The sequence below is a fragment of the Nymphaea colorata genome, chromosome 3, assembly GCF_008831285.2.
Source record: "Nymphaea colorata isolate Beijing-Zhang1983 chromosome 3, ASM883128v2, whole genome shotgun sequence".
NCBI lineage: Eukaryota > Viridiplantae > Streptophyta > Magnoliopsida > Nymphaeales > Nymphaeaceae > Nymphaea > Nymphaea colorata.
In genome coordinates this window covers 19825104-19850185 of record NC_045140.1, presented here as the reverse complement: position 1 = coordinate 19850185, position 25082 = coordinate 19825104, and the positions used below count along the sequence as shown (strand labels likewise).

The window sequence follows — 25082 nt, the reverse complement described above, 5'->3', positions numbered from 1 at the left end:
TGCATATCGTTCGTCATTCATTGCTCGAGTGAAGAACCTAAAAAGATTACGGTGTCACTCTCTGTAAGTCGTAACTTTTCACTTTTTCCATTCACCAATCTACCGCACACCGCATGCTCGATGTTACGGGTAAATATAAAACCGCTAAAATAAAATCGATTTTCAGTGACAGTTATTTTTTCATTTAGTAAAAGGTCAATTTTTGGAAGCATCATCGACACTACGTTCACTGACGTTGATAATAAAATGTTAGTAAAGCCAATAGGGACTTCTTGCTTGTTTTTATTGGTGTTTTTCTCCCTTGCGTCGATAAAAATCTCCTTTTCTTGGTGGCGATGGTCTTATTGTATCCACATAAAATAAAAAATAGAATATGAAAAACATTTTTTTCTCATTAAAAAATGATATATTTTGCTGGACAAAGAAGAAACTCAGGAAGCGGAACGTTGACGACAAAAACTGAGTCGTATAAAAAGTTTGGTAAGTTTCTTTATTATCGCCGTCTGTTGTCTCTGGGTGAAAACTTTTCTTTTCCTTCTCATAATTTTTTGCACATAGGCCCTACACTCTTGGCAGATTTATAAAATAACACCTATTTTATAGGGTTTTTTTTTTTCCATTTTGACAACCTCTTTTTATCTTTTCTCAAGCCACATGTGGACATGCGTGGGCAATTGCCCACATAACTGAATAAAATCCTTTATTAGTTAACCCTAAGTTTTTACATATTTACATATAAAATGCATTTTGAATATATAGATGATCAGCGATTGAAACTCACAATTGCTTTTTTAATAAAAAAAAGAACAGCCAATTTTTGTCTTAAATCATCATTTCTTTCCTCTCCAAAAAGCAAGCCTTTTATGTATATATTAATTTCTTTGAGACGATTCCCTATTGAGCTCCGGGGTGGCTCTTATTCTTTGCTTAACTAAGACAAATTAATTACTACTTGATTTCTACCAAATACATCATCATGTCGGATTTGTTTATTTTTCGCACTATTTGTTATGTTTTATGAATGTTTAATGACAAGAAAGGTATACATTTAATAATCTCTTTTATTGGTATAAGTCAGGTGCAATAACTTACTATTTATTAAAGTTTGATGAGAAGTAGTCCATCTACAATGGAGGCACTCTATTTAAATGGCACTAACTTTGCATCATAATTTTTATGACCTTGTCCATTTCATAAGGGCATTTAGGTAAACTCATGTGGCATATTAAATTTTAAAAGATAAAATGTGAGAGAGAATTTATAATAACTTGAATTTGCCTCCTATTACAATTAATTACTACTAGTGTAACTTAATTTTTGTTTGTGTTTCTTCCTCCTCATTAATTACCTCCAACGGCATCTTGAAAAAGTATGGCTGAGGCGAATAAGGAGTCTTAACCCACTGTCATAATTTAAAAGAATTGGCATTTAATACCAAAAAAAAAAATTTAAAGAACGAACGCATTTAAACTTAGACAACTTGAGAGTTTGAATATTGAAAGAATGTAGGCTTAGTTATACACCAAATACAAAAGAAATATGCACATATTTGAGAAACAAAAATTGAAATTGTATTTTTCTTTATAATGTATATTTATTAGTATAAAAATGAATAAATCATCAAATAAAACAAATCAACTTGTACACTACATTAACTTTTTGTTTAACACGCTGAATATCTACAATCGAAAAATAATTCTAGACATTACTGGTTGGTTTTCTTGTATACTCTTCGACTTGCAGGCATTTGTTTAAGCTTACCTAGACAAGGTTTCTCTCTCTCTTTCTCTCTCTCTCTCTCTCTCTCTCTCTCTCTATATATATATATATATATATATATATATATATATATATATATATATAGCTCATGTCTTTGCACCGTTAACCTTCTTTCCCCAAGGAAAAAATCTTAGCTTCATCACATTGTTGGTCTTGCAAAACCATTATCATGTGTCAGTAAATCATCATCGCTGTTATTGTACATGAGCAAATCGAACTGTTCTGGCAAACAAGAAGGATCACAGAAGAAACCAAAAAATCTCATGGCCCACTGATATATTTTTTTTTGTGTTGAGGCCCACTGCCCGGCATATGAAAGAGAAGGAGAACATGCAAAAGAAAAAGAAAAAAAAAATGAGTTGTAACATGAACTCTTGTTTGTGAATGATGAATCAACTTGGCGAATTAAAGCACCGGCAATTTGGCATAGACTAGTAGTTGGCAATTGCAAGGACAAACGGCAAGTGGTAAAATGTGTTTTATGAATATACTTGAATGATTAAGGCAGATTCATGAAACACCGAATACTACCATTGTTTCATGAATATGATTCAGTTTAAAAAATTAACGTAGAATCGTGGAACATTAAACACTAACAGTATTTCATGAATCTGATTCAATCTTTAAAACAGATTCATGGAACAACCACTCGACATTCCAATTTCCAAACAGCTCCATACGAGACTGTTTTGCAACAATGATAGGATACTGCTGTTTCACGTATCTGCCTAAAAAACTGGGATAAATTCATGAAACATTTTAAAAAGCTTACCATAAATCCATTTTAATTTTTAAGGCAATTAACTAGAACAATGACGTCTTATTAATATTGCCAAACAACCTCTAGATTTGCATAGTCGTCCTTTTCTTTTTTGCTTTTTATATGAGAAAACAGTTTCCCACCCAAGTGAAAGTTTTCATTTAAAAGAGGTACATATCATGTCAAGATTTAAGCACAAGCAATCTCTACTTTGTTGCCTCAAGATTGGCTTCTTCATATATTAAGAATCTTAATTTGACATCGATTCGCTAACAATCATAAATCTGGTGACCACACGTTTTCACATTATCTACTCCCAATTTACCTTTTTGGATTAAAGAAAAAATGTCGTACGATAACACAAAAAATGCGGACAGCGATACAGATATTATAAATAATGTACCAATGCTTCACACTTTATCTGGTTTAATACTAAATTTATTTATATGCTTTCAACGATTGGAAACGTTGTGGTTGGTGGATGAAACATGAGACGATTAAAGAAATGAAATAGTTTGAGTGGGCGCGCGCGTGAACACACACACATAATATATATATATATATATATATATATATTCCTTACACTCTAACAAAAAGTCGCTTTACTTAATTTGCTTTGCATAGCGATCTGACGTGCATGCATGTGTCTTCATTTAGTTGTAGGCCTTTTTGGATTTTTTCTCTTTTACAAATTGGTCCTCAACTTATGGATATATTGTAAAATGAAGTGATTTTCTTGCTTCTTTTTGCAAAATAATGCTTATACTGCAAAACACCTCCGTTTGCGAGGGTTGCCAACGGAGAATATACACGTAATCAAGCCAAACGTTTGAAAAGGTAACAATATGTTTAAGTTTGAATTATTTAACACAAAATTACGTAGTAAAAAAAACCATTTTTGCATATATTGCATTTTCTTCTCCATTTTTTGCTAGTGATGGATGATGCTGACCTCATAAATGGACCTTTTCGAGAATGTTACTAAAATGCAAATTGTGTTTGCTATAATGTATTATATTGTGCATAGATTTATCATGGAAAGCTTGAAATATGTGGGCTTGGATGATTAATTATTTAAAAATTATTATAAAAATGCAACATAAATTATTATTAAAAACACCAAAACCATCGCTATGCGAATAAGCGAGGAACCGCTGCTAATGCTTTAATTACATGACATTTTTAAGATGGCTTTTAAATATTTGGTCATCGCACAAAATTTGGGAGCGAGATATGGCGTCATATGGTGGGGACTCATACACTACAACCAAGAACGCCAAGTGTCAGTTTTATTTTAGAAATATTTTATTAAATATTAGTTATTTTTTAAAGCAAATTTTAATAATATTTTTTTGTCGATTCACGGCCGATCCAAATAAATCATGTTATTCACAGGAAGGTTGAAATATTTAATAATTTTAGTTAAAATTTTAAAACAAAAATTTTAATATTTGCTTTTTGTTGATTGACGACCGATTCAACCAGACGATTTTCGATGATGTTATTCACAAATTGGTTGTCACAATACCGCCTACTTCATTTGTGAAAAATAATTGTGGGGGGCGCGTGAACTGTCAACTTTTTCCCCAGCTTTGGGTGGGGTCCACCACATCTCATCTTCAATTTTCAATTTCAATTTTTTTTTTTATCAGTGCTTGCAGCTCCGGCTCCTTTTATTCATCTGTATTTGGGTGTCACCATTAAAACTGAGTTTAAGAAAAAAAATAGTTTTGACAGAATGTGGTTTTTATAGAAGAGACTAAAAACCAGACCTCCGTCAAATTATTAATAAAACATGTATCGTCATATAAACAAATAAAAGTTTTCAAGAAACATAATTTTCACAAAATTGGGTTAGATAAGAGAGAGAGAGAGCATCACTAAGCACACCAAAAAAAAAACAAAAGCAAAAATAAAAGAAGGGCTGATAAAAAAGGTTTGTTACTGTTTTAAGAGTAAAAAACTGTTTATGGTTGTCAAACAACCCAAAAAGGTCAGAGGCTAGGCCAAGCCTCTCATTTTATACTTTTTCTAAATTAAAGAGAGAAATTGTGACATAATATCTAAGGAAACTTATCCCAAATTGAATGTAAGGGCACCAAATGTCCCTACTAATGCACACACGATACATTTGAGAATCCAAAGGATTTAATAAGAAAATCAATGCTAACCTGAATTGATTGCCTTGGGCCCTTTGTTTGTAAGGAGATTCCACAACCATTATCGAGAAAGCAAGACTTTCATCCCCTCTTTTAATGGCCAAAATTTAGGATCTTCTTGTTTTGGCCTTCGGGCTCTCTCAAAAAGGGCTTAGTCCAAAGGAGGAAGGTGGGAAATGAACCAAACATGATAATGAAGACATCAGCTTTATTAATTTGTGGGCCAGGAATAAGAATATAAGTAACTTTTCAAAAATTTCTAGAAATGGTTAATAGATTTAGTAACAATAAAAAAACATATGAACAAATATCATAAAAATTTCGGCCTAATAAGTTTGAAAATTTTCAATAATATGCTTAGGAGAGGGCGTGTTAACCCGCACCCTCTTATAGATAGACTTATACACCAGAAGGTACGGGAGAACAACGAGTTAAGCTACTCGAGCTAAACTCATGAACGAATTCAAACCGAGTCATTTGCTTAACGAGTCGAGTTCGAGTTCTTCAATTAATCGACTTTTTACGCTGTCTGGACATGTTCCAATCCAACCAATAACAACATTTTAGTCATTTCCCATTGAAAATGCTCCGGTATCTGTCTCTTTTACTTGCAGCGATTTGTGGGCGTTCAGTGTTCTTTGCATGGGTAAGGGACTAATTTAACTTGACTGAAGGACGTAAAGAAAACTATAATGTCATTTTGGGTCTTAGTAACTTCTTTGTTTTGCCATTTATAAATCTACCGACTACCCGCATGCCTGATATGAACATGAATGTCTCTTATAATAATGTTAGAAAATCACCTAACACAGATTTAGCCGCATTCACAAAAGTAATAAACAAGTACTTTTTCTTTTTGCAAAAATAATAGATTTCTTTTTCTCTAGGTATCGACAAAAAAGAAACTGATGAAGCTGCTCGTTGACGACAGAAATCGAGGTGTATTAAAAGTTAGGTGTGTTTTTTTTTATTATTTATATGCGTCTTAGGTAGAAATCATATATTTAGTTCTTCCGTCCGAGGACATCTTTTTATCTTGATTTTCTAATATATATGCTCAAATGCATTACATCAGACTATATATATATATATATGTGAATAAACTTTTAACTTTTCATTTTTCTATTTATGTATGGCTATTACTAGAAAAATGCACAGTTTTTTGGATAAAACTATTTTTTTCATAAAATTGTGACTGACATTAATTATTTCCTTTACATTTTCTTCTAATCGTGTAGCTGTCCACATTGAGCAAGTGTTTCCCATAGACAAGCATTCACTACTATCACAATCATAACTGTTATTTCTTTTACTCTCAATATAAAATGTTAAATAGTTATATTTTGTAAAACAAAAAATGTTTCTTACGAGCTAAATTCTCACGTAAGTTTTTACATTGGAAAGGACGCCAAATTTGGTGAATATATATGCATATATGTATAACAATGTTGTCAAAATTGACATAATATGGTCAAAACAAACATATTCAAATTGAATTTTTCGCATATTTTAATTCTGTTCGCCAACATATCATGCATGTCTCTTACATCGTTCATTTTTTAAATATTTTATAAATACAAAAAACAAAAACTGGCACGCATTCAGAAAATTAACAAAATGTAATTCCCTTTCCCAATGCTACAAAGTCAATGGTCACATTAGTTGCTTATCCATGACTAACATTTGAAGAAAAGGAAAGGAGGTGATCTCCAAAAGTCACAATTAAAGTTAGAGATCACTAAGCAAATTTTTATATGAGGGGCGCTATTTAAAAAAAAAAAAAAAAAAAAAACTTAAGCTCTTTAAACGCATAATCAATTATAATAGACGTGCACTAAAGCAATTAAATGATTAAGGGCCACCAAAATATGAATGAAAAGACCAACTAACATGGGGCTCTAAAATTGCTGTCATTTGTTAAAAAGCAAGTAAAGAGAGAAGCCGGGGTCTCAAGGAGCTTGGCACTAGGGGTTGGTAAGCGACCAATCAAAGTTTTCAATCCTTATAGTGTCAACTCACTGTGTTTCAAACAAGGGGTCACCGACGTTTAAATTGAAGTGTGGCGAGGGCGACACTTCTATGCACCAAAGCAAACCCTATACCGTGAGAAATGAGAGGTTGGGTGGGGTCAAACCCTGCTCCCCTGAACTAAAAGAGAAGATATTTAATTTTTTCCTTTTGGGTGCTTAATATTACACCAATCATGACCCATTCCTAGGGCAACTCCATATGATAATCAAATTTTTCGTCATTAAAAGTTAGGTGTAATAGAAAAGCCTTGGAAGTGGAGGCAATGTAGGCATTTTGCCTGCATCATTTTCATGATTTTACATATTGATCGCTCCATAGTTTGCCAATGCATAAATTATGTGTCTCTTTGAACGTAGAATTCTTTTAATTAGAAAATTTATTGACCTTCTACTGTTATAGAAGGCATACATCTGCTTTGGTTAAAAAAAATGCGACTTAGTTTGCGTTTACTGAATTTGTTCATATGAAACTTTGAACCATAACTTAGTGAAGCCGATCATATGTTCGGGCCCAGAATACGGAGGGTATCTTTGGGGTTCAAAAATACCATAATGCCCTTACTAATAAAGAGAAAAACCCTAGCAAAGGCAAAAAAGAACAAGTTTTTTAAGAATATAAAATACTCATCAATCCTCATACGTTGCTTTCTTAGAGTGAAAAAATGTTTCTATTGTATTGGGGACTTACTTTTTTTACATAGAAGAGGCATAAGTGGACACTTCGGTAATTTCACAGAGTTAAAATTGTTTGAAATCCCATTTTTACCCTTATGAGAGTGAGGTCTTCTAGTTAACTAGCAAAAGTATTTTGGTCATTTTCAACCCATAATTAGAAGTGATAACTTATAACCTTCTCTGCTCCATGTTTTTCAAATGGTCTGCTCCGGTTTTCTCATTTTCTAAAAAAAAAAAACAACATTTGATATGCATGCTTTATTTTTCATTATAAAAATTTATGCTTTTCTTCTACGGGGCATTGCCATTTTTTTGAAAAAATGTCACGCTTTTCGAAAAAAAAAGATAAAATAAAGTCCCCAAACGAAACTTTTCCGCCTGAAAAAAAAAAAATTAGTGATGAAATGTGACTTATGTTTCCTGTGTTTCAAGAAACCGAGATTCACTTCAAATCTTACGTTCCACAGTTTTGTGTGAAAAGTATGACTTTCATCACAATATTATAAAAGAAATATTTTACCAAGTTATAAGCAAACGACATGAGTGAAAACGAATATTTCTTACTTTATTCTAACTCGTGTCTAACCCGAGGAGCAACTCTCTCTCTTAATCCATGGACCTACCGTAAAATTTGGAGAAAGGAAAGGGTAGTTTGGTCCTCTCAGAAACGTCGCAGATCTCTCGACCCTCGACATTTGCATGTATGGTGGCACTGGCGACCGACCACTTCGTGCTTCCTTCCATTCGTTGCATAAAGTGCGGGACCCACCTCCCCTCTCTCCCTCCACTGACCCCAACGAGTGAAAAGGGATCGCCGATTTCTTAAATAATTCTCGCTCGCTTTATCACTTTCAGATTCGCCCTTCTTTTCGTATTTCTCAAATCTCCATGCCTAGGAATGCATATTGCAGTTCAAATGCATGTTCAATCTATTGTATTTTCTTAATTTTGTTCAACTTAAATGAATCATTAGAAGATTAGTTGATGACAAAAATTAATTTTTTTCATCAAACATTAATGTAAAATATATTTTATTTATTAATTAGATTTATTGTGATATATTTAAATTAAACCGACATGTTCTCCAACCTACTTATGCCCCATATAATTCGAAGTATGGCCCAAAGCATTTTTACCAGTTAAGGAGGTAGGGTATAGGGTATGTGCATGCCTTTAAGAACCTTTTTAAAAACAATGTTATATATATATATATAGAGAGAGAGAGAATAATGTTTTTAATAGTCAATCATTCTTAATGGTTGACAGAAAAACCATGAAAAAAAATGTACCAAGTAATATTATATAATGAAAATGTCTGTTACTTTTTTTTGTCATTATTTTTTTATCAACCATTGTTAAGGTAGATTGGATAGCGTTCATGACTGAGCTGGTGGACTCTTGATAAATATAGTCATCATTTAATTTTTATGTATAAATACAAATATATATATATATATATATATATATATATATATATATAACAAAGTTATTAAGATTAATTACTCCTCAACTGTGTATCAATCGAAAGGCTGCCAAGTGGAGCCTTCGAAACGTCGACTTCACAGGGCGGCACAGCCGCCAAGGGGGTTGTGATTACTTATTTATTTTTGTAATTTAACCATATTGATATGATTTTAAAAGTAATTTGGTGAGAGACATATATTAAGTTAGACAACTTTTTTTTTACTTTAATATTTTCTAATAATAAAAAAAATGAACTGCTCTTACAACATCAAAATTTGGACAGTAGGAAGATCAATTTCTTTACAAAAAAAACTTGATCTAAAACATGATTTACATAAAATCAGCATTTATAAACACATTAGAGGTTTACACTTTGTTTAAAAATACTTAACACAAAGTTAAGAGGTTTGGGTATTTGCTAATCACTATAGCATCTATGTTGTTAGGGACAGACTCTTGCATTTTACCCATTTAAGATTCAGCACATTTGAGTTATTTTATAAAAGTATATTACGTCTTGAATTCAAGAAGTTAAGAGGGTCAACACAATCGGACATGCTCCTAGTGATGGGATTGGAATTGAATTTAGCTTTTACCTAATTGGATTCGATTTTGAATTTACAATGTATCATTAAGACCTAATTTATATCATACTGTCATAAAATCTTGCATTTATGTCGAGTAAGGTCGGACCGTTGTGGGTTTTCGATCCAAAACTGCGGCTAAAAGATTGGATAATTGAATATATCGGAGATATTTACCGCACCAACCAGAAACACATTTTTATTGGGGAGGAAATTGAAAGTTCTGAAAAGGAAAAGTCGGACTTTGGGAATATCTAATGATGTGGCCACCATTATGAAAAATCCTTAAAAGCTAAAGCACTTCCCAAAGTTGCCACTGTCATCACGTTCTCCTTCTACATACACACACACTCTCTCTCTATTCTTGGTTCAGAGGCACTGCCTCAGTACACTTGCCCAACTCCCTACTCCAGCTCTCTCTCTCTCTCTACCGACCACCCGCTGGGGCTACCATCATCACCATTGACGAGGATCTTGAGGATCTTCAGTCCTCCTCCTCGTCACCTGAACGATGCCAACCTTCCCTTGCCACCTGAGGTTCCTTCTCTTCTTCCTCCTCCGCCTCTTCCCCTGCTTCACCAATCAACACCTCGCCGCCGGTGCCACTCCGGCCGCAGTTAGCAGGAGATCTCTCCACCAACCTTTCTTCCCCGCCGATCCCACCACCCATTCCTCCCCCCCACCCCCTTCCAGCACCACTCCAACACCATTCTTCCCTCTCAACCCCACCACCCCAGCGACCTCCACGCCCACGACTCCCACCACCAATCCACCTCCTGCCGCCATCCCGTCCGTTACTATTCCGTCCAATGTCGTCCGACCAACCTCTTCCGCAAAGAGCCCCAACCATGCGAAGGTCATCATCCCCGTCATCATCAGCGTCTTCGCCCTCTTCGTTCTACTGGCCGGCATCTTTCTGCTTCGGCGACGGAGATCCTATGGCGAGTACGACCAGAAGGCTTCCAGATCCGCTAGTATCCGCCTCTTCCCGGCTACTGATCCGGGTTCCACCACCAAGGTGGCAGTCGCCAACGGTTCGGAAGTCCTTTACTTGGGCACCGTCGTAGACACTCGGAGAACGGAGGGCGAGGATGCTTTGAACGTTAGTCCTTCCAACAACCGAAAATTGGGCTCTCCGCTGAGCTTCCACAGTCGGAGCCCTGAGCTCCTTCCACTCCCGCCTCTCTCCCGCCAATGCCGCAGACCGGAGTCCGGTCTGGAGTCGACAGATGACGACGACAGCGAGTCATTCTACTCGCCCAGGGGCTCTTCGAGCAGGAACCGCAAGGAGAGTCCAGCTACCAAATCTGCCTCCGGACGGATGTTGCAGGCCTCCTCCCCAGCAAGGCCGGACTCTGGGGCCTCGAATTTGACGACCCCCTCCTACCCATCTTCCAAATCGACGTCTCCGGCGGGTTCCACGCCTCCTTCACCAGGCTCCGGAGGGGAATCCACGGGTTCCGAGGTCCTTGGCCATGCTGGCTTCCAGCTTCCGCCTCCATCCTTCCATCTGCCGCGGGACGGAAAGTTTACTTTGCCGTCTCTGCCGTCTTCTCCTTCCGAAGGATCATCGGTAAAAGCTGCTTCATCTGGAAGAAGGTCATTCTCTGGGACGCCGTCCCCACCTACGCAGCCCGTCATTTCCAGCCGAACTCCTCCTCCTCCTCCTCCTCCACCACCACCACCAAAGGGTAGTCTTTGGCAATCCTCAACTCCACCGTCAAACCCAGACAGGCCAATTCCCAGACCTCCGCCATTGGTAAGCCCGCGAAGAAGTCCGGATACCGTGAAGGCAGAGAGCTCGCCGGAAACCAAGCCGCAGAGCAAGCCAAACTCACCAGAGACCAACAAGTCCCCCGAAAAACTTGGCGAGACCCCTCGTCCGAAGTTAAAGCCTTTACATTGGGACAAGGTGCGGGCGAGCTCAGATCGAGCAATGGTGTGGGACCAATTAAAGTCTAGTTCGTTCCAGTAAGCAAAGAACCTTCCACAATTATGCTTCTTGGTTACTTTAATTTTCCCCTCATTGGCTTCCAAATTTGCTTTCTCCCTTTTTTCCTTCTTCCCAAATTTTAGACATGCTCTGCGCTTGTGATTTAGTGATTGATCTGCTGTTCTGAGAAAGGTCGGACAACGTTTCCCCTGTGATGAGAATTCGTTATCGTAGTCTTTGTTACTGTATCGTGTAGATTTTGTTGCCAGCATTAACCGGCGAGACTTTGCTTCACTTGCCGCCTTTCTAATAGTTCAATGTTTGATGGGAGTTTCTTTTCATATACTTTCTTACTGTATCCCGTAGAAATTTGATGGCAGTATTAATGCGTAACTGATGGGCATTTTGCCTGTGTGTCGTACCTTCGTTTTCGCAGATTGAATGAAGAAATGATTGAAACTCTCTTCTTGTCAAAGGCCACCGATACAACTCCAAAAGAGACAAGCAAACGGGTGGTTCTTCCATCACCAGTTCAGGAGAACAGAGTGCTGGATCCAAAAAAATCCCAAAACATTGCAATCCTTTTGAGAGCCCTCAATGTGACAAAAGAGGAAGTCTGTGAAGCGCTTGTAGAAGGTGGGAGTTGTTACAAGCATCAGTTTCTAACTCATGTCAGAAACCCGTAGCGGCCATTTTTTAATCAAACGAATTTGTCTTTCATTATTATTTTGTTGGAATATTGGCGATTACGAGGCTGAATCGTAATGCCGGTATTTGGAAGGGCATGAACCGGCCCTGCTTCATTGTGGACTTGCGGGGAGGCGCCAATACAACTTATGGACCGATATCGGTTGATATGCAGCGATATTTATGACACTGGTCTTGAATGTTATAACTTGTCCATGAGGGAAGCTGCCTGTGACAGAGCATTAGTATTGCTCAGTTATCTATTATTTCTCTTTGTATCTTCTGATTTGGAAATCAAGTAATCTGGCAAGATTAGGAACAGGATTTGCTTAGGTTTGTCTCGAGTATTTTCAGTATTGTATGCAAGGTATTGTTAGAGGTACTTCGTGAGCAGTGGGTTCTTTATGATAAATTTGGCCTGCATATGTAGATAAAATGGTTCATCTTGCCATGAATCTGTGGTTTTGAACTTTCATAAATTGATTGATGTATTGTAGGTAACACGGATGGATTAGGCGCTGAGCTACTCGAAACGTTACAAAAGATGGCGCCGACCAAAGAGGAAGAAGTGAAATTGAAAGGATACACTGAAGGACAAAATTCCAAGCTTGGGGCAGCTGAGAGATTCCTTAAGGCTGTGCTTGATATACCCTTTGCCTTCAAAAGGGTAGAGGCCATGCTCTACAGTGCTAACTTTGAATCAGAGATTGCCTATCTCAGAAAATCTTTCAAAACGCTTGAGGTATGGTTGCCAATTCTAGGCCCTTTTTTTCTTCTCGAACACTAGAAAGTTTTATATATAGATATGTATATATATATACACACACACACGCACGCACGATGACAAAATCGATGGATATGTGGTTGGTTTGGATAGATGTTGAAATAAAACTAAGAACATCAATGAAAATCACAACCTGTCAATCATCTAAAAGTTGGCAGGATGGTATCAGAACTTGAACCTGAATCGTGTAATGCCTTTGAAGACACTCTTTAAACAACCCAAAGATCTTTGCGTTTAGTTTCAAGTCATCTGATTTACTGAATTTGTTTACAAGTAGTGCTTCAAGGGATCGGGCGTTCAATATCATATGAATTATAACTTGCTTCCAATCTCAGGCAGCCTGTGAGGAACTGCGGAATAGCCGCCTCTTCCTCAAGCTCCTTGAAGCTGTACTCAAGACGGGCAATCGGATGAATGATGGCACCAACCGTGGTGATGCGCATGCCTTCAAACTGGACACCCTCCTGAAGCTTGTCGATGTCAAAGGCACCGATGGGAAGACCACACTCCTCCACTTTGTTGTCCAAGAGATTGTCCGCTATGAGGGGTCACACATAGATAGCCACTCTGCTACATCCGCTGAGGCGACCGGTGCTGACAACTCTCGTAAGCTTGGTCTTAAAATGGTTGCAGGACTCTCTGGGGAGCTTGCCAATGTTAAGAAGGCTGCCTCCATGGACCCTGTTGTCCTTGAATCTTACGTCTCCAAGCTTGTCTCTGGCCTTGAGAAGATCTCTGAGGCTGTCCATCTTGCTGGCGATTGCGCGGCCAATGCACTGTTTGCGTCATCAATGTCTTCATTCAAGCACAAGGCTGAGGAGGAGATATTGAGGATCCGTGCTGAGGGAAGCGTTGCTCTCTCACTTGTGAAGGAGATAACAGAGTACTTCCATGGCAATGCAGCTCGTGAAGAGGCACACCCATTTCGCATCTTTGTCATAGTGCGCGACTTCCTTGATATTCTTGACCGAGTATGCAAGGAGGTCGGGAGCATGCAGGGGCGGACGACAGTGGTGAGTTCTGGGCGCCATTTCCCGGTTCCTGTTAACCCCACCCTCCAGCCAATGATGCCTACGCCGGCCTTCCAGAGGCGATGGACAGACAGTGAGGATGACGGTGGGAGTTCCTCTTCATGATTCATCTCCAGCTTTCTTCTTCAATGATCACCAAAATATCGTATACATCCAGCAGAACATGCACCGATGCCGCTGGGAACCCTTTTTGTACGTAAATCATCGATGTAATTTTTGTCTTTTCCCAATAGGACGATTTATTTTATTTATATTATATCTATATACAGAGGGGTTGTGCAGAAACCAATGTATAAGCTGTGTAATAAGGTGAGTTTCCAGCTGCAAAATTCGATGAAACATGATAAAGGAACTGGCAAACTATTAATTCTTTTTCTACCCAGTTGCACAAATGAAACAAAATAATAACAGAGGTACTTTTAAGTTGTAGCGAATTTATAGGCTGCATTCTGATGAGCTTATCATCAAGAGAACTTGAAGAAACGTGCAGTGGTTGGCGTCTTGGCGATTGATCATTTGGTCTTCTCCTTGAAATTTTACCGATTGAATGAGAAATTATAGCAGAGACAACCACATGACAGTCTGGAAAGACAAGTTCATTTATTTTTCTGATTTCTAGGCTTTCAAGTCTTTGATTTCCGTCGCCTGTGTGCCGGCCCCTGTAAGAGATCGTACTCTGTACAGCTTGTGTTTTTGCTTACCTTGTGGATACTTGGCAGTCACAGATCCACTCTCCCTCTCGAATCTCCAAACATTGCGTTATCTGTATCCATTCGTTCAAGCACTCGTCTGGTGTCTTCTGTAGTTGCTCGGTAAAGCAAAATGTGTTTTGAAACCTGTGCAATCAAATTATAAGATAGAAACTTTGATTACACCGACGGCCTTGTAAATACACTAGCTAAATTTTAAAAGTAAAGCGTTTCATTTCATCTTCCCTTTCACGGCAATGGTGATTCCTTGGTATGGTGGTACTCACTTGTTTGTTTCTGGACGACACCATACAGAATAATTGTGACATACACCACCGAATTATTTGGGTAAGTGGGACGTTATCCCACCACCCAAATGAGAGCCGAAGCTCTGCCTCCCTTCCCATTGCCCTCATGGTCCAGAGCTGCGTCCACAACCAAACATTCAAATGCGAACAACTATTATGATCAATGAAGTTCAGCAAACAGTTCAAAATACCAGTGGCGGTGAGTTGGTTTTGTATCACATGCCATGAAAAGAAGAGTCATGGAGTTGGCCACAACTTGCTTGATTCATGAGGTCATCCTATCGTTTTGTTACAGCTAACGTACAAATGCCTACATGATTGATGCCTTATGGATGTGTATCTTCGCTTGAAGAAACCACTTGAACACCAACCATGAACCAACTGCACAAGGGTGGTTGCATTATGCAACCTGCAGGCTGGTCTTGCCGTGGTGATTCAACCTCCTCGCAGATCATCTGAATCTGATAAAGTATTCAATCGATAAACCACCGCAAACCACTTTGAACTTCATTAAGCATAATCAATAACTGAGATCCAGAAAAGATTTGTTGCTAAGTAGAAACACCTCTTGGATTAAGACCTTAAGATAATATTACCCTTAACAATGTAGATATAATCTACATGGCTACTTTGATAAGAATTTGAAGCCCTTGGTACATGTAATTCTAATTCAAAGAATGCATTTTATCAAAATCTTGTGTGCAAATTAGGTCCCCGGCTCCCCATTACTCAAGAGCAGATTCTTTTCAAATATAGCAACTAGATCACATCTCCTCCTATCAGAGTTGGCTAGAACAACATTTAGTCTTGCGGAAACTTTTATCGTAGTTGTAGATAAGACATGTGACAGGTCCCAGCTTGAACAACAAAAACGGATTTTAGGCAACAGAAAGTTGCAGCGCCCTGGGTTGCAGTTGCAGGAGCTATTCTGTTGCAGCGCCCTGGGTTGCAGTTGCAGGAGCTACCTTGGTCCATTGACAAGCGATGTTAGCACGCCACGACGAAGTCGGACGGCTTTCGTCAGCAGTATGAGGGGTTTGGTCACTTTTTCTTCGGTTTCAGATTTGTCAGTCTCATGGACTTACGGCCACACACTTTTCTACTACATAAATGCCTTCCAGCTGCAGTCTCAGCCATCTTCAAAGTAGGGGAGTCTTGAATGACTAATAAGCCCTCTTCCACAGAGTCATGAGAGAGAGAGAAAGCCTACTAAATAATAAATTTTCCAGCAGCATGCACATGCCCATTTGCGTTTTAGTTACATCCACCGATTACAATTCAAAAAAATGGTGCCCATGAAAATCGAATTAACGATCAAATTTTGACAAGTCTGCCAGTTAATGCTACATCCCTCGGAACTCCATGTTGAAAGGAGGGAACGGTTGTCATTTCTACAAACACCTCGAACTTTGAATGGCTATTTTCTACAAGTGAGGATGGAATGGAACCGAGACGACATTACACCATATCACAGAGAACATGCTAAATAATTAAACCGAGGTTTCTTTTCCGTTGTAATTGTGATGAACCCTTACAGGTGATTCAGCAAAATTGACATTTGCGCTAATTAATCGTCCAACCACACTGAGTGTTCACATACCACGAAGAATAATTTCAACAGAATAACAGGAAATGTTTCAAGCGATGATACGCTTGTGTCCCTTTATTGATGCCATCTACTGCAATTTGTGAGAGCGAAAGAACCTACCCATTTTCCTGCACACGGGGTTTAAGCCTGCGTCGGTGCCTGAGTTACGGCCCATTGCTAGACATCAGCTCTTGCATTGCTTCCTCCCCATTTGGCACAAGAGATAAAGGCCCACGCCATTTGAGCTGGTGACCAGCCACCTATCAGTAACCAAGCCATTCGCACTACAGTACACCGCTCAGGGTGCTATGTAGTGCAATCATAAAACCTTCGGCTATCATTTCAGGACACCTCAACTCTCACATTTTCAGGTAGACCCTTGCTCTCATGTGCCCTAGCTTTTATGATCAAGAGTATTTTGGTCATTATGTAGGGCTGGTGCACAAACCAGAGGGTGCCAATTGCCCGCCCATTCTCACCCAATTCTTGTTCTGGGTGGTTCTTCCTAAGATAGTTTCCGGCCGGCAAGCGATAGCATCCTCATCTCTACGTTTCGAAGCATTGCCATTGGCAGCTTAAATTGATGCTCACTTGAACAAATTCACGTTTTTAGCCTATCATAGATATCAATTACCTTTGGTGCCATAGTTTCTTAATTGATCTTTGATCAGGATGGGAGCTCCCCTTGCGGATGTGCAGTAAAAATTGATCGAGGAAGTTGATCCTTCATTATAGCCCCATTAGAATGTCTAGTGAGCAAAAGAGTGTTTAGTCCTACAGACCAACAAGAGGACCGAAACACCCTTTGCCTCATTACTCATAGGGTTTAGACCTGCTTTTCGTGTTTTGATTAAGACAGTCTGCTTCAACTTGCATATCGATGCCCCGGAAATTTAAAACCGAGACTGGTCACTTACTGCCTCCCACTGCACCCATTGTGCCAACCCCATCAAGGTCCCAAGGATCGACTCACAGAAGGGAGACTTTTTATTCTAACTGTACAAATGCAGCAACTAATTGTAGCACTGGCCATCTTCAACGAATCTCTCTTTTTTCTTTTCATGTCAAATGTATCACCATATGCTAAATTAGGTGCTTTTAAGCTTGCATTCATATTATACGACACTTTAACGATACCATCTTCAAGAATCATGGCATCCACTTTAACATAAGCCACATAGAAGCATTACCTTTGTTTCATAAACCTTCATGAAAAGGAATAACTTAAAAACCACATAGCTGAACCGGCTCTCAGACAGTTGGGTCTTTAATATGTTTCACAAAAGTAATCCAGCATTGTCGTAGATATTTAACACACAAGAACAACTAACAATCCGTTGAAGAAATAAACAAAAAAAAAAGAGGGTTTCAAGATGAAAATGCAAATCCAGAACTCATAAGCACATAAAAAGCGTTACATATGAATAGGTCACTTCAAAAAAAACCCCAAATAATGCCAAAAAACCACAAAAATGCAACCCCGGCGAAACATCGCAAAGCTTAGAGAGCTCCAACCTCCTTCGTTGCCGCATTAGGCACACCATTCGGCACAAAAGTGAGATTATTCTTTAAAATATTGTGCAGTTGCAAGGGCGACCGTAAAAACGCACCAAGAAGAGATCATCACCCCACTCAGATCGCGAGAAGAACGGTGGATCGGACGGGAAAAAAGAAAAAGTGGTCCTCGACTAAAAGCCTTCAGAAGCCAAAGTATTAATCGTGTTATCAGAAAAGAAATTAGCTTACTTTTCCATTTTTCTATTTCTTAAAGCATTGTTTTGCCTTTCCCAACGGAAAATTAAAAATCCAAAAAGACCTAGAAAGGGTCGTCACTCCGAAAAACTGGGACATTGTTTCCCAGAAAACTGGGAATCTAATTCAAAGCAAAAGAGACATCAAGCGCCGGCTCCAGATGAAAGTCATGTAACAGCAACCAAAAAGACCGTATCATTCTCCGGTACAATTGTCTAAACAAAATTAGGATGCATAATCCCACTAAACCACATCCTTAAACCTAAATACAAAAAATGAAAATCATCTGAAGAGGGCATCTATAAAGGCTCAGTCATAAACAGCAGTGCTTAGAAGGCAGAACAGATTCAAAAGAATAAGAAAATTCCTATTTCATCACTCCTCGTCATCCTCCGCTGTAGCTGAATTGAGAGCATTCAACCTTTCGATCAGCTTCGCTTTCCTCTCCTCGTATGTCAACTTCTTTAGGTTGTACCTGGATCAGGGGATAGAAAATATTCAGGATGGGCCATCGTAGCACGTTAATTAGTTAAAAAGAAAATACAGAACACAAACGGATTAAGTTAAGCAACGATAGCAGATGGAAAAGCACAAAGAGAAGCTGATACAGAAGCAAGCACGCACTCTTTCGACAAGACGAAGACGCCAAAAAGGCCCACAAAGATTTACCAGCCCAAACACTTAACATCCGATACAGGTCACAAGTTGCTAAGAGCCAAGTCCAAACTGGATCAGCAGCTACTAAAACAACGCCTACACAAACATATCGTTTATCTGCTGACCGGCAACACCGCTACTAAACACGATAACTTGGGGAGACACTCTTAGAACAACCATTTCACAGCAAAACATATTTTTGTACATTCATGCCAGCACAGGTTTACATGCGCTAACAATAGCATCAAAACGTTCGGTTGAATCATGTTTGCATTTTTTGGAATAAAGGAAAATATTAGACTACTATGTTCTCAGTAAATTATGGACAAAGAACCTAGCATTTTAGTAATTATCGTAGAGTGAGTCCTCAGTCCAGCTATTAAAATTACAATCACAGGGGCCAACTTCAATAGCTTTACCGTGAACACTGACCAGGCAATGCCATTATCGCATGGATCACATGCACAAGTGCAGACACACACACACACACACACACAAAGCCTAGAATACAGTACAACTGCATACCTCTTGTGCGTCTTGGGAGGCTGCTTCTCAGTCTTTACGAAGGAGGGATCAGCACGAATGGCAGCATGCACCTTCTTATACATTCCCTCAATGGCATCAGGTTCAATTTCTCTCTTAACATATTCATTGAATTGAGACTGATATTTTTCAGGTTCATCCTCCATCAGAGTCTGCAAGATAACCATGATCCTTGAATAACAAGTCACGAGAAGGACAAAGTTCAAAAACAAAACAATCAAATACCTTCATATAAGCAGCCACATGACCACCAAAGATGTATTTACGATGCACCTCTGCATCAAGATGCTTCTGCTCCTTGCTGAATCCAGCAAACCTCTTGTCACTGTGAGGGATGTCAAGCCCACCATCAAGTGCACCCTACAAAAGGAATCTTCATTACATAGCATGAAAAAATCTTGAATTTGAACGTATAATCTGCGTAGAAACTTTCACAAAGGTCCATTTTCATAAACAGAAGCATTCTGGCAAGTTGATCAACATCCTATAAACAACTGAACCGAAAACCAAAAGAAACCAGATCCAGTTGGCACTAAACGTGGAAAGAAGCAATTCAAACGCAAGAACAGACAAGCCAACCCATAAGCCTATCTAAAAATAGTTTAAGAACAAATGTAAGGGCCCAAATCATAAAACTCAAGATATTCTGGAAAAGCTTTAGACAACAAGATCATATTCCAAGTTCAACAGCAAGCAAAATTCCCTTGGATTACCATTCAAATTGTCACCTTCAATTTAAAAAAAAAAAAGGTTTTACAAAGATTTTTAAAGCAAAATTCAAAATGAAGTACTAGAGGACCATTGAAAATGGGTGCCAGGAAAGCATGATGGAGCCAGGAAATCACATCTAAAAGAAGCCAGAGGGCTTGTGTTATATGTCCAGGCAAATAAACAAAATTAGAAATAAGATTTACTTAGTGAGTAGAGTGTCTACCAAAAAATGGCAGAAGGAAAACAAGGGGTAGTCCTAAATTGCAACAATAATTAACACATCATGCAAAAGGACAGATTAATCCCATGCAAAAAGCATCAGAATGATTGTCGACAGAAGACCATCCACCGCAACCAAATGAACTCATATATTTATTAATGGTAGTCACCATGTTTTTCACAACGTTTCAAGGCATCAGATAAACTTATTGTGGAAAGAAATAGGCTATATGTATATCCTCTCTAATCATTTTCCTAATCTCGTTTTCACATTTTCTTAGACTTTTTAGACTTTCGCAATGGAAAACAAACCAAGAGGAACCTTCATATTAGTGACTTTCTTTATTGCATAGGTATCTGAAGAAGCCGCTATTGATATGATATCCTTAAACTTCTTGAAAAAAGAATGATGAAAGATAAAAGATACATTCATTCCCATTGGGAAGCAATGTCAAACTCTCTAAGAGGACTAATTTACAATTTTAATCCATCCAAAATTTATTTTCAACCAGCAACTCAAACAGGCAGCCATAACACAATCAAAGAACTTCAAATGCACACAGGGAGAAGACACACACACACACACACACACACACACACACACACAGAGGCATACCTTAAGAGCACCAAATACGCGGTTGCCAGTGGTTGTCCTTACAAGGCCAACATCCAACAGAGCACGGAAAGGTCTCCTGCTGTCAGCAGGCTCAACAGAAAAGTCCTCTCCAGTGGCCTAAAAACAACATGAAATCAAATGACCATACGTTATGCTTCAACAAAATCCAGAAAAAGATTCATTATCAAAAACTATCATAATGAGCTATCCTACAAACAGTTATGCACTCACACCATGATCCTCCAAATATAAAACTTCATACACTACAAATTACAATAAACTATACCTCCACATTTCCCTGGTATTCCTCATCCATCTCCAGCATTTTGAGGACTCTACGGGCCAACAAAAGCCCAGTGCAGTAGGCTAAACATAAAAAAATAAAATTTGTCAAATTAATGATGCCAGATATGCAAGCTGAAATAGAGCTTGTCCGCATATATACGTGTGCCATTTACACGTGTGTGTGTGTGTGTTTTAGCATGTGCTTGCAAGCAAGAGAGAGAGAGAGAGAGAGAGAGAGAGAGAGAGAGAGAGAGCCAAACCAGCAGCATAATTGGTCAAGCCTACTTCAAGTCCATATCTTGGAAGTTCATGAGAATATGCTGCAGCTAGCACCAAATCTCCAGCAATGCTGGCAGATGTAATTTGTGCTAAAACATCTTTGTTAGTCTGATTAATAATGCAGTTAAGTAACAACATTTGAAACAGCCACCAAAATAAACAGCGATATATCATCTCAAAATCCAGTTGCAAAACCAAAAAATAGAAAATATTTGCACCACATAAAGGCATAAATAACCTCTAGTAAGATTGACTGCATAGACTGATAAATTAAAGTTCAATTGCTTAATTTAAATGATAATAAAACAAGATGATGAATAGGATACAAATCGAACAACAAACCGATACTTTGGTGTGTTGTATTTGTTCTTATCCTGATTAATAAGTCGAATGCGTGCACGATAATCTGTTTTTCCCTCTGTTTAACAGGATGATGGAAACAAGTCAATATCACTATCATGGAAGAAAAGAATCTTAAGAAATGTCGCAACACGAAAGGAAAAAGCATACGTCTTCTTCTCTTGTACTTCACTTGAAATCGCTTAAAATATGCTTTTGTCTTCTGAGCTTTAGCAAAGGCCTGAAACAACATAAATCAACAAATCTATTACAGAGGACATAAACAAGTTTTAATATACACCTGAGAAAATATGCTTGGAGATCCATAAAATCATAAACTAAAAAGAATCAATGAAACAAGAAGAAATTTTTAGAACAGCTTTCACAAAGAGATCTTGAACCCTGGAAGCATATGGCACGAACGGTCACCAGAGAGAAAATCTCACCATTTCCACGTTCTGCAGGGGGCAGAGAGAAACCTTCTTCCCCCTTGGTCCTTCCTTTCCACCTCCCGCGGAAGCCTCCAAGCCAAAAACGCTTGTAAGGGTCTAAAGGGTTGCAAACCCTAAACGTGGGTCGGCTTGGGTAGTAGTTTCAAACGGTACTATATTATTTGGATCCAAACGTGGATCTCCTTTCATTTTAGTTCACCAACTCAGTTCATTCATAAAATGATAACAAACCGGCCGTGGTGCATCCGGCAAGTGACCATCAAATTCTCTATCAATTCTAAGATACTCTGCTCGCTATTACTTCTTAACATAACTCAGTTTATTCGAACCGTAATATTTAGAGAGTGAGCAGAAGCGAGATCCAACATGTCAAGAAATCGGATTTGCTAAAAAAAAAAAAAAAAATTAAGTTCACATGCATACTGATGACAGGGTTAGGGTTTTCCGATTAAATCATATAGATACCGAAATGCCTTCGAAAAGTCTGATATGCTTTTTCTATTTCTTTCACGTTAAAATTTCAAACAGAATCTGAAGTTCGATCCAAAGTGAATCACTATATATATAACAGGTATTTACTGATGCATAGAAAAATTCGGGTCAGTAAACATTAATCTTTTTCTTCCTAATAGGCAGCCTTGTGCAACATATTTAGTGTCTAAACTCAAGTTTCGCCATTATCGATCTCAAATGAAGACTAATTGAATATTGCTAAGTAACGCTAGCGAATAGCGTGGCAGCGTATCATATTCCTGCCACTATCTATATCTTACCGTTTGAAACTACTACCCAAGCCGACCCACGTTCGGATCCAAATAATATCCCGCATCAGCTTGCTAATACATCATTCGATTGGGCCAGTGGGTGCTATTCAGGAAACTATTGCATTGGAATCAAGCTCACTGAGGCGAAGAATTGCAGCCCAGTTGGTCTTCGAGAAGAAGCCACAAGAGGCAGGAGAGTTGCTTGCGAAGAAATGTTACATGCTGGAGAAGTTTTTTAGCGGTAATTTTAAATGGTTGCTTTTAAGATTTATGCTTTTTGTTATATTCCTACATGCATTGACTCAATGTTTTTGTTTCTGAGTGCTTTTTCCCTCTCTCAGACGAATCTTGATTTGGGATGTCGCTTTGGTCCTTTGAAAAAGCCCTCTTGCACAGTAGCATTCACATGCCCATTTGTGTTTTGTTACGTGAGGAAGTAATATTTCTTTCTCTCCCTCTCTCTCTCTCACCTTCCATGCTCATGGAGAGAGGGAAGGAACAAGAGATTCATTCTTTTATTACACACCTGTTGGAGAAAAGGAAATTATTACCTTCACTCTTATTCCTCTTATTCATGGGGTCCCCAAGGCTACCTTAGAGTTTTGGTAGTAGGGAGGACAATCATCAACTGCAGTGTCCTGCATCTACTGTTTGCAGTTCAAAGAATTAGAGCCCATGAGAATCAAATTGATGATCAAATTTTCACTGGAGTTCGACGAGTTAGTGCTATCTCCCTCAAAACTCCATTCTAATTGGACAGAGCGATTGCCATTTCTACAAAACACCGGATGGCTATTTTCTACAAATGAGGATGAAATTGCACTGAGACGACATCACACCATATCACAGAGAACTAAACCGAGGTTCCTTTTCCAGTGGAATTGTCCTGAACCCTTATAGTTTGATATAACATAATAAAAATACTTTTCTTTTCAAACTGAGACATCGTCCTCATTCGAACGAGAGTGGTCATCTAAAGCAACTCTTATTCGGTCGATGATAACCGAAGGTGCAAAAGTGAGAGGGTGAGGTCAAGTCAAACATTTTTCACTTGTTTTTCAAGTTAAGCAGATAATAGATGAATCTTGATTTTTGCTCTGCTTCATTTGATTGCCCACTTAGAGTACTATATTCCTAATTCATGGTCAGTTTATTCCAAAGCAAACTTTGTCCACACAATCAAGCGTGTCCTTCCTCACCATGGAAACAAGGTGAGTGTCAACACATCCTACCCAAAATGTTAGATTGTTATTGTTGAAGAGATCTAGAGGCACTGATCTGTAATCAAGATGCATGTAGATATCTTTATAATTAAGAACAGAAAGGATGATACATAGGTATGATAAATGCCTAAAACTAAGAATCGAGTTCGTTTTAGATACCATCTACTCTTTAGTTTTTGCCTTTTTATTTTCCTTGGATTTGACGTTATATGGGCAGATGGGGAGGTCATTATAATGAAGGACAATCAAAGAATCAATGTCCTTGGTCAATCCCCTAGTCTTAAGAACATTATGTTCAAGATGTTTGACATGATCTTTGACCAAAACGCTTAGCGTTGTTCCAGTGTTGACTGTAGCTTGAATGTTCTTGTACTACTTCTAAAAGTACGCCCCACGCTCTGGATTGGGAAAATGGGACTCCATAGCATTTATTTTTTCTTCTCTTCCTTAAGGTTACATCAGTTCATGAGCACACGTTGATAATCTTTTCAAAATTTTTTGGAGATATTGAGTTTTTTATTTATAAATTTTAGAAGGTTTTTGTATGCCATCGTCATAAAACCTTCTTGAAATGAGCAATTAATATGAGTATGCCATCGTCATAAAACAATAAAACAATAAAGAACAAAATTATCCCTCATTAAAAAATCTTTAAAAGAATTCAATGACTCGAAGTAGTCTTCTTCTAGTCAAGTACTACTCAAACTTCTTGTCTAAGTAGATATAATTACTTGTTGCATGTCTTTGCAACCCTCAAAGTTTTAACCTTAG

The 25082-nt window shown here is 38.4% G+C and overlaps 2 protein-coding genes across 3 annotated transcripts; one reads left to right on the top strand and one right to left on the bottom strand.

Moving 5' to 3' along the window:
• Positions 1-9776: 9776 nt before the first annotated feature.
• On the top strand, positions 9777-14264 carry LOC116250138 (formin-like protein 1). The gene is made up of 4 exons (XM_031623576.2): positions 9777-11422; positions 11821-12020; positions 12569-12813; positions 13191-14264. Exons 1-4 carry the CDS (start codon positions 9963-9965, stop codon positions 13989-13991), a joined length of 2706 nt encoding a protein of 901 aa, XP_031479436.1. The 5' UTR covers positions 9777-9962; the 3' UTR covers positions 13992-14264.
• A 4131-nt stretch (positions 14265-18395) lies between these two features.
• Positions 18396-22476, bottom strand: LOC116250139 (60S ribosomal protein L5). Of its 2 annotated transcripts, XM_031623578.2 has the most exons (9): positions 22319-22476; positions 22044-22113; positions 21860-21951; positions 21515-21641; positions 21256-21335; positions 20970-21086; positions 19649-19783; positions 19406-19575; positions 18396-18698 (listed from the first exon to the last, which is right to left on the bottom strand). In XM_031623578.2, exons 1-9 carry the CDS (start codon positions 22319-22321, stop codon positions 18599-18601), a joined length of 894 nt encoding a protein of 297 aa, XP_031479438.1. In that variant the 5' UTR covers positions 22322-22476; the 3' UTR covers positions 18396-18598. The 2 variants fall into 2 exon arrangements, with proteins under 2 accessions (XP_031479438.1, XP_031479437.1); XM_031623577.2 differs by lacking the exon at positions 22319-22476 and having other exon boundaries at positions 22044-22140.
• Positions 22477-25082: the final 2606 nt, after the last annotated feature.

Excerpts from the sequence above, each read along its gene's own strand:
- LOC116250138 (XM_031623576.2), top strand. The coding sequence starts at position 9,963 with ATGCCAACCTTCCCTTGCCACCTGAGGTTCCTTCTCTTCTTCCTCCTC. Across the intron at positions 11,423-11,820 it reads TTAAAGTCTAGTTCGTTCCA|ATTGAATGAAGAAATGATTG; the intron begins GTAAGCAAAGAA and ends TCGTTTTCGCAG. Across the intron at positions 12,814-13,190 it reads AATCTTTCAAAACGCTTGAG|GCAGCCTGTGAGGAACTGCG; the intron begins GTATGGTTGCCA and ends TTCCAATCTCAG.
- LOC116250139 (XM_031623577.2), bottom strand. The coding sequence starts at position 22,125 with ATGTTGTTTCAGGCCTTTGCTAAAGCTCAGAAGACAAAAGCATATTTT. Across the intron at positions 21,642-21,859 it reads ATCGGTTTGTTGTTCGATTT|ACTAACAAAGATGTTTTAGC; the intron begins GTATCCTATTCA and ends ATTATTAATCAG. Across the intron at positions 21,336-21,514 it reads CTTGACCAATTATGCTGCTG|CCTACTGCACTGGGCTTTTG; the intron begins GTTTGGCTCTCT and ends TTTTATGTTTAG.